The sequence below is a fragment of the Colobus angolensis genome, unplaced genomic scaffold, assembly GCF_000951035.1.
Source record: "Colobus angolensis palliatus isolate OR3802 unplaced genomic scaffold, Cang.pa_1.0 Scaffold187, whole genome shotgun sequence".
NCBI lineage: Eukaryota > Metazoa > Chordata > Mammalia > Primates > Cercopithecidae > Colobus > Colobus angolensis.
In genome coordinates this window covers 808,863-818,241 of record NW_012115010.1, presented here as the reverse complement: position 1 = coordinate 818,241, position 9,379 = coordinate 808,863, and the positions used below count along the sequence as shown (strand labels likewise).

General features: G+C 56.1%; 1 protein-coding gene across 2 annotated transcripts in view; it reads left to right on the top strand.

Annotated features, from left to right (window-relative positions):
• The window catches only part of HDAC5 (histone deacetylase 5), a 61,100-nt gene that overhangs the window by 29,171 nt on the left and 22,550 nt on the right, over positions 1 to 9,379 (top strand). For both annotated transcript variants that reach the window (XM_011940077.1, XM_011940076.1), the window contains exons 4-11: positions 6,309 to 6,574; positions 6,672 to 6,843; positions 6,951 to 7,065; positions 7,347 to 7,477; positions 7,626 to 7,772; positions 7,869 to 7,981; positions 8,321 to 8,452; positions 8,659 to 8,881. In XM_011940077.1, the coding sequence (XP_011795467.1) occupies positions 6,309 to 6,574; positions 6,672 to 6,843; positions 6,951 to 7,065; positions 7,347 to 7,477; positions 7,626 to 7,772; positions 7,869 to 7,981; positions 8,321 to 8,452; positions 8,659 to 8,881 (1,299 nt within the window). The remainder of the gene's footprint in view (positions 1 to 6,308; positions 6,575 to 6,671; positions 6,844 to 6,950; positions 7,066 to 7,346; positions 7,478 to 7,625; positions 7,773 to 7,868; positions 7,982 to 8,320; positions 8,453 to 8,658; positions 8,882 to 9,379) is intronic.

Below are 9,379 nucleotides of genomic sequence, written 5' to 3'. Positions count from 1 at the left end.
TTTTACCATGTTGGCCAGGCTGGTCTGAAACTCCTGACCTCGTGATCCGCCTGCCTTGGCCTCTCAAAGTGCTGGGATTATAGGCATGAACCACTGCGCCTGGTCTTATTTTTATTTTTATTTTATGGAGCAGGGTCTTTTAGAGCCAGGTGCTAAGCCTCTTGGGTCTGCCAGGCAGGTCCACACTGTGCCAGCTGCCTCCCCCGAGGGCTTCTCTAGGGGGAACTAAAGGTCCCATTTCCTTGCTGGCCAGCGTTCTTGTCACAGGGATTCTTGAGTTGGAGATGCTGTCTCTTGAGAGGGGGCTTGGACCTGGGATGCAGCTCATGGTATGTTCAGAGCAGGGGGAAGGCTTGGCCTTGCTCTTGGGAAGCTAGATGTGTTTTTTACTGTGAACTCTTGTTCCCAAGGTACTGCTGAAACCTGTCCCTCATGGCCCAGAGCCACTTGTCTGTTTGGAGGCAGTGTCTCTTTGCTTGGACACCGTTTTTTTAGACTAAGGCTGTGCTGGCAGTAGTCTCAGGGGTTGCCCCGCGAGCACTACATCATCTCCCCCAGAGGACCAGGCTCTCCCTCATGCTGCCTGAATCTGCCCCAGAGGCCCCCACTGGGCTGATAGGGTTCCTGAAGAGGAGGCAGGCCCAGCAGGATGGGAAAGAAGTGTCACTCAGGTGGTGCACTGCCCATTTCCACTTGTGCTCGTGAGCTGGGCAGGGCAGCTCCTGAGCCGGAACTTGCTATTTTTCTGGCCCCTCGCATGGCTAGAAACACGCAGCCCCAAGGCCGGGAGTGGTGGCTCACGCCTGTAATCCTGGCACTTTGGGAGGCTGAGGCGGGCGGATCATAAGGTCAGGAGATCCAGACTATCCTGGCTAACACGGTGAAACCCTGTCTCTACTAAAAATACAAAAACTTAGCCAGGTGTGATGATGGGCGTCTGTAGTCCCAGCTACTCAGTAGGCTGAGGCAGGAGAATGGCCTGAACCCAGGAGTTGGAGCTTACAGTGAGCCAAGATTGCGCCACTGCACTCCAGCCTGGGCAACAGAGCGAGACTCTGTCTCAAAAAAAAAAAAAAGAAACACACAGCCCCACCCACCCAGCAACCCAGGCTGGGACTTCCCATGGAGGCAGGGTGATCAATCCTGCAGAAAACCAGAGGTCAGGATGGTGTTGCTGCTTGTTCCTGAGGCCGCCACTCCCAGGAGAAGGAAGGTTCTCAGTCCCGGGAAAGAGGAAAGTAGAGCCAGGTGGGGGGCCCAGGGCTTTCCCCCGGAGCCTTGCCTCTGACCTCCGCAGGAGGTGGCTTTGCTGGCCTCTTGATTCCTATCAGAGTGAGACCCTGGCAGGTGAGGGAAGGACCCAGGGCCTTGTCCTCCCCTGTGACCCTTTTCCTGCCTTTCTTTTCCTTTCTTTTTTCTGTTTTCTTGTTTTTCTTTTTGAGACAGAGTTTCACTCTTGTTGCCCAGGCTGGAGTGTAATGGCGTGATCTTGGCTCACTGCAACCTCTGCCTCCCAGGTTCAAATGATTTTCCTGCCTCAGCCTCCCGAGTAGCTGGGCTATAGGCATGCATCACCACGCCCAGCTAATTTTGTAATTTTAGTAGAGATGGGGTTTCTCCAGTTGACCAGGCTGGTCTTGAACTCCTGACCTCAAGTGATCCACCTGCCTCGGACTCCCAAAGTGCTGGGATTACAGCCACTGTGCCCGACTCTGCCTGGCCTTTCAGTGGGGCTCTTTGCTAGCCAGAGCTCTTGGCCTGTCCTCTTAGGGAACAGTGCGCCTTTGTCTACCCTCTTTTTTTTTTTTTTTTTTGAGATGGAGTCTCACTCTGTTACCCAGGCTAGAGTACAGTGGCATGATCTATACTCACTGCAACATCTGCCTCCTGGGTTCAAACAATTCTTCCTGCCTCAGCCTCCTGAGTAGCTGGGATTACAGGTGCCCACTACCACACCCAACTAATTTTTGTATTTTTAGTAGAGATGGGGTTTCGCCACGTTGGCCAGGCTGGTCTTGAACTCCTCACCTCAGGTGATCCCGCCCACCTCAGCCTCCCAAAGTGCTGGGATTACAGGCGTGAGCCACCTCGCCCAGGCCCATCTATCCTCTTCTTTCCCCAGAGGTTCCCCAGCCTTCCTAGGTCCACCAGGAGGCGGCCAAGAGCCTCTTCCTATCATGACACACCCAGGTGCTTGGTGCTGATGGCAGCTGCTGCCACCTGCTCTGCTCATGCCAGGCTGGCAGAGGGCACAGATCCTTGAGAGAGTTCAAGGCCAGCCCAGCTCCAGGGTCTGTGCCTGGGCAGACTCTATTCATGGGGCTCCATGCCCCTCCTTTCCCTGACTCAGGCAGAGCAGCCATGGCCCCTTCCACTTTGGGTGGAGCAGGTTGCTACCTGGCAAACCCCTGGGGTGCTGCATACCACCCAGGCCCTGCAGGCCCTGCATATTAATATTCTGGAGTCGCCTGTGCTTCCTGTTTGCATGGGAACGAGGCTGCATGGCAGGGCCCTCTGCCTGCCCTGCCACCTGCATACCAATAGGACTGTGGCTCCCACTGCAGCTCCGGGCCTAACATCTCTGCTGCTGCATGGCAGTGACAGTCTGGTGGGAGATTCCCCTTGCCTGAGCCCATGTGCTTTCTGCAGGGCTCTTGCAAGGGAAGCCAGTACTGCTGGCGACAGTTCCAGCCCTAGGCAGGGTTATCTGCTGGGAGCCAGGAGTGCTTGGACCCCTGCCCTTCTCTGGGCAGGCGAGCTGGCATCCGGCTCCTACAACCCCGGCATTGCCGGGAGCAGCAGGTTGAAGCCCGTCCATCGCTTGGCTGAGTGATCAGAGTGCCACGGGCCAAGCCAGCCTTGACTAAGAACAGATAACCCTCCGGCCAGCTCAGGGCCTTGCTGAGCACTTCGCGGGCTGGGGAGACCTGAGCTGGCTGCCATTTCCTTGCCACCATCATGGACCGTGGCTGGCTACCTCCAGGAAGGCCTTCTGCAGTTTCCAAGGACCCTTCCTCCTGGTGCTGGGGCAGGATATGGGTTGGGAAGGAGGATGAGTATGTGTAACCCCACCCTCTTGCCACATCTGGCCACTTCTGCACATGTGACTCTGGCCTTGTGGCCACAGAGTCGTCAGTACGGCTGGCGGGGAAACCACAGAGGAATGTTCCCAACCATGCTTGGGGGAGAAGAGGCTGGTGGGGACTGCCACATCGTGGTGCTCACCCTTTACCTTCTCCCACCCCGCCCTGCCTGCAGGGGGTTCCAGAGGCCATACTACAGACATGCGGGTGGCATGGCCTTGGCCTCCAGCAGGCCTTGCTCCTGCCTTGGTGACACCCATTCAGTGCTAGGTTCTCTGGAGAGATCCAGACCCATCTAAACAGGTGGGGGGCCTCTCTTAGCCCACCCTTTGCCACCTCCTACCTCCCACCTCTTTCTTTTCTCTTTAAAAATTTTTCGGCTGGCTGGGTGTGGTGGCTCACACCTGTAATCCCAGCTTTGGGAGGCCGAGGCAGGTGGATCACCTGAGGTCAGGAGTTCGAGACCAGCCTGACCAACATGGTGAAACCCCATTTCTACTAAAAATACAAAAATTAGCTCGGCCTGGTGGTGGGTGCCTGCCGAGGCAGGAAAATTGCTTAAAACCAGGAGACAGAGGTTGCAGTGAGCCGAGATCGTGCCATTGCACTCCAGCCTGGGTGACAAGAGCGAAACTCTGTCTCAAAAAATTAAAAAACAAAAAACTTCCCCCCCCCGGACCCCTCGCGCCTCTTAATGCTGGGGGGTGATCTGGAGAGAGCCCAGCTCATGAGGGCAGGAGATAGTGGTAGCCAGAAGGATTTGGGGGGTCCTTTCTTCCCAGGCCTGGGCGGGAGTGGGCCACTTTGCCACAGGAGCATTCCCAGCCCCTCGTGACCTCTCTGGGCTGTAGCGAGGAGAGTGAGGGCTTTCTTTGGAGAAAGAAGTAGAAGAGAAACAGGAATGGGTTGGCCCTGCCTCTCTCACTTCCGCCTTCCCAGGCAGTGGTATCCTGCCTTCCCCTTCCTGGCTGGAGGCTTTGTGGGGCGTGGGCTGTGCTTGGGGCTCCCTGCTGGTGTGGTGTTTGCCCAGTTGTCCTGGCAACCACAGGGCAGTGGTGGGGAGTGACATGCAGTGACCCGAGAACCGTGTGTAGGGACAAAGAAGTGGAGACCTAGCCTTCCCATAAGCCCATTGGAACCTCCAGCCGCTAGGCCTATTGTCCATGTGGGGCCTGGACCCAAGGTCTTGGAACCCAGCAGGTCCTCCACTGCCTTCCTCTCCCCAGCAGCCTTCCTCTCCCCAGCCAGTTCTCCCTAGGACCAGAGTTCTGAGATATCTGCCGAAGCTCCCGCCCTCCCCCTGCCGTTACCCTTCTTCCTGTCTGATTCCCTTTCCTTTCCTGTCTGCTCCTCCCACCTCCTCCCTGCTGCCTGCCCGCCCATCCTCTCATTCCCCCTCCCCCCAGGCACAGCTGCTGTTTGGCTCACTCTATATATAGCGGCATTTTCAGGGTAATTACAATAAAACTGTTGAAAGGAGATAATCCAGCAAAGGAAACGAGTCTGACTCCCAGCCCCCTCCTGTCCCTGGCTTGGTGCAGCCCTGCACCCGCTTTCTCCAAGGCCTTCTGTTCCCACCCCACTCCCATTCCCACAGCCTCTGTCTCTCCTGCCCAGTGTGCCCCAGATAGGGATGAGGCCCCAGAAGGGGACAGAGGGTAGAGATATCCAGAAGGTCTCCACCAGCCTCTCCTGGGGTTACCAAGGGCACTGTCAGTCCTAGAACCAACCTCTGTGCCTCAGTTTCTCTTCTAGTATGACGCTTTGCACGGGGCACGGTGTTGAGAAATAGGAGTGGGCACAGTGGTTAAAAGCTTAGGATTTGGACTCATATTCTGGTTCTTCGATCACCTAGCTGTGTCTGGTTGCTACTTAAACTTCTCTAAATCTCAGTTTCCTCATCAGTAAAATGGGGTAATAATAGCATCTAAGTCATAGGTAACCATGACATTTAAATGAGTCATTGTAAAATGCCCAGAGATGTTGACTATCAATGATAATATTATGTGTTGAAGGCTGGGCAGTGGCTCATGCCTATAATCCCAGCACTTTGGGAGGCTGAGGTGGGAGGATCGCTTGAGCCTAGGAGTTTAAGGCCAGCCAGGGCAACATAGTGAGACCCTGTCTCTACTAAAGATTTAAAAATTAGCCTGGTGCATTGGCATGCTCCTGTAGTCCCAGCTACTCGGGAAGCTGAGGTGGGAGAGTTGCTTGAGGTTGAGGCTGTTAGGAGCCATGATCATGCCATTGCATTCCAGCCTGGGCAACAGAGCAAGACCTTGCCTCTGATATATATATATATATATATATAGGTAGAGAGATACACACACATATGTATATATACACACACACACACATAAAATGTGTTGAGTACTCACAATCTGTCAGGTACCACTTCATGTTTATGCATGTTTTCTTTTTTCTTGAGATGGAGTCTCGCTCTGTCACCCAGGCTGGAGTGCAGTGGCGCAATCTTGGCTCACTGCAACCTCCGCCTCCAGGGTTAAAGCGATTCTCCTGCCTCAGTCTCCTGAGTAGCTGGGACTATAGGCATGTGCTACCATGCCCAGCTAATTTTTTTTGTTTTTAGTAGATACAGGGTTTCACTGTGTTAGCCAGGGTTGTCTTGATCTCCTGACCTCTTGATCTGCCTGCCTCAGCCTCCCAAAGTTCTGGGATTACAGGCATGAGCCACCGCGCCCGTCCCTTTTTTTTTTTTTTTTTTCCTCCTTTCCCTGGAGACAGTCTTGCTCTGTCACCCAGGCTAGAGTACAGTGGCATGATCTTGGCTCACTGCAACCTCCGCCTCCCGGGGTTCAAGAGATTCCCATGCCTCAGCCACCTGAGTAGCTGGGATTACAGGTGTGCACCATCACGCCCAGCTAATTTTTGTATTTTTAGTAGAGAGGGGGTTTCGCCATGTTGGCCAGGCTGGTCTTGAACTCCTTGCCTCGGGTGATCTGCCTGCCTCAGCCTCCCAAAGTAACCTGAGATTCCAGATGTGAGCCACCGTGCTTGGCCTGTATTTTCCTATTGAAGTTCATGGCTTCAGCCTCATTTAATTAAGGTAAAATGTTGCATCTATGGAGCAGAGGGATTTGATTTCCCCTCTGTCTCTGATCTCCTTGGGTCTCCTAGAATCCTGCCTGGTAGTGTTTGGGCCTCAGGCATGACTGGAGTCTGGGGCTGGGCCCACTAACTCCTTCCTGTCTCTTCTGCCCACAGTGGAGGTGAAGCCGGTGCTGCCAAGAGCCATGCCCAGTTCCATGGGGGGTGGGGGTGGAGGTGGAGGCAGCCCCAGCCCTGTGGAGCTACGGGGTGCTCTGGTGGGCTCTGTGGATCCCACACTGCGGGAGCAGCAACTGCAGCAGGAGCTCCTGGCGCTCAAGCAGCAGCAGCAGCTGCAGAAGCAGCTCCTGTTCGCCGAGTTCCAGAAACAGCATGACCACCTGACAAGGCAGCATGAGGTCCAGCTACAGAAGCACCTCAAGGTGAGCGAGAGGGGTGCGGGGGGCCTCCCAGGGCTCCGCCCCCCCGCCCCCCGCCCGGGCCTGGCTCACTCCTGCCTCCCTCCCCATGCCCCTGCAGCAGCAGCAGGAGATGCTGGCAGCCAAGCAGCAGCAGGAGATGCTGGCAGCCAAGCGGCAGCAGGAGCTGGAGCAGCAGCGGCAGCGGGAGCAGCAGCGGCAGGAAGAGCTGGAGAAGCAGCGGCTGGAGCAGCAGCTGCTCATCCTGCGGAACAAGGAGAAGAGCAAAGAGAGTAAGGCAGGGACTCCTGGGACCTCCTAGGGCCCCACCCATGATGCCTGCCCCTGCCATGGGGGGTCTGGCCCTAAGCAGCCAGGTCAGTTGTGCCCTGTCCTGCAGGTGCCATTGCCAGCACCGAGGTAAAGCTGAGGCTCCAGGAATTCCTCTTGTCGAAGTCAAAGGAGCCCACACCAGGCGGCCTCAACCATTCCCTCCCACAGCACCCCAAATGCTGGTAATGGCCCTGGGCAGGCACGGGTGGGCATAGGTGAGCCGCTCAGGGGCTGCCTGGCTATAGGATGGCAAGGGGCTTCTGCCCTGTGCCCATATATGGGTCCTGCAATCTCTCCTTAGAGACAGGACCTCCATCCCTGGTTTATTTCCTCATTCTTTCCCCGAGATCCATGTCCTCTTCCTATATACAAACGATTTTTCATCAGTGTAGATTGCCAGGTGGCAGGTCCAGCAGGCTGGGCGATAACCTAGATCTGCTTCCATCCCCACCCCCACCCCCAGGGGAGCCCACCATGCTTCTTTGGACCAGAGTTCCCCTCCCCAGAGCGGCCCCCCTGGGACGCCTCCCTCCTACAAACTGCCTTTGCCTGGGCCCTACGACAGTCGAGATGACTTCCCCCTCCGCAAAACAGGTAAGTGAGTCCCCCACCTGGCCTCCCAGAATATGGCTCCCGGGAGGCAGAGGTGGGCTTGTGGCAGTGTCAGGCCTGACCACAGTGGGCTCGACTGCAGATGTGTGCTGCTGTGCGCGTATCTGAACCTCGGTTACCTTCTCTCCAGCCTCTGAACCCAACTTGAAAGTGCGTTCAAGGCTAAAACAGAAGGTGGCTGAGCGGAGAAGCAGTCCCCTCCTGCGTCGCAAGGATGGGACTGTTATTAGCACCTTTAAGAAAAGAGCTGTTGAGATCACAGGTGCCGGGCCTGGGGGTAAGGGCTGCTCTCATGTACCTGTTCTGAGGGTCTGGGAATCGGGGGTGGGAGGTAGTTCAGAGCAGGCCCAGGTGACAACCACTTCTCCTGTAGCATCGTCCGTGTGTAACAGCGCACCCGGCTCCGGCCCCAGCTCTCCCAACAGCTCCCACAGCACCATCGCTGAGAATGGCTTTACTGGCTCAGTCCCCAACATCCCCACCGAGGTACAGGCCTGGCTGAGGGCTGGTGGGGCGGGGACAGAGCTGCTCCTTCCCATGGAAGAAAGAGTGCAGCTTCTTCCAGTCTGTCTGCCTGAGTGCCCAGCAGAGACCTCTCTGCCCACATGAATAGGCTGGAGGGTCCTTGCTTGGACTTAATTGCATCAAAGGGGAATTTGTCCCACAGGACTATGAAGAGCCCTGATGGCTCAGTGTCCCTCAGTGGGAGCTCAGGGTAGAGGGAACTGGGCACCATTCAGAGAACTTGGTCTTGGCCCCAGGTTGCCCTCCCTTGTTGCCTCCCTTTGCACACTCTCATTCCTGTCTCTTCTCACTGCTCCCCAGATGCTCCCCCAGCACCGAGCCCTCCCTCTGGACAGCTCCCCCAACCAGTTCAGCCTCTACACGTCTCCTTCTCTGCCCAACATCTCCTTAGGGCTGCAGGCCACGGTCACTGTCACCAACTCACACCTCACTGTAAGTACAGGGCACATACCCCATCTTTCCTCTGGTGTTGAGATCACAGGTCCTGCATGTCCCCAGCTGGGGTTTTCCCCTTCCAAGGCCCTAAGGGAGATCGGTTGGCCCTACCCAGAGCTGGGGGGTAGATAGTGGGTAGATGGGGATGCTGGTCCAAAGTTGGCAGGACTGAGGCTGTATAAGCCCCTCCCTTCACCCCCCAGGCCTCCCCGAAGCTGTCGACACAGCAGGAGGCCGAGAGGCAGGCCCTCCAGTCCTTGCGGCAGGGTGGCACGCTGACGGGCAAGTTCATGAGCACATCCTCTATCCCTGGCTGCCTGCTGGGCGTGGCACTGGAGGGCGACGGGAGCCCCCACGGGCATGCCTCCCTGCTGCAGCATGTGCTGTTGCTGGAGCAGGCCCGGCAGCAGAGCACCCTCATTGCTGGTGAGTGGACAGGCAGCTGTGCAAGGGAGGGGGCTCAGGACCAACAGTCAGGGATACTCTCCAGCCCTGTCACAGTTAGTTCCCTTTAGCAGAATCAACAGCATCAGTGATTTCTTCCACATTCTGGAAACATGGGATACCTACAGGATGCTGGGCACTGTTCTTGACAAAATCTGCTGCCATCTTGGAGTTCACATCCCAGAGCAGTGCTGTTCAGTAGAAACAACACAATCTAAGTATATAATTCCTAGCATCCACATTAAAAAATGTAAAAAGAAGCAAGTGGAGCCATACATGGTGGTTCACGCCTGTGAGTCCAGCACTTTGGAGACCAAGGCAGGTGGATCGCTTGAGGTGAGGAGCTTGAGACCAACCTGGCCAACATGGTGAAATCCCATCTCTACTAAAAATACAAAAATTACCTGGGCATGGTGGTGGGCACCTGTAATCCCAGCTACTCAGGAGGCTGAGGCAGGAGAATCGCTTGAACCCAGGAGG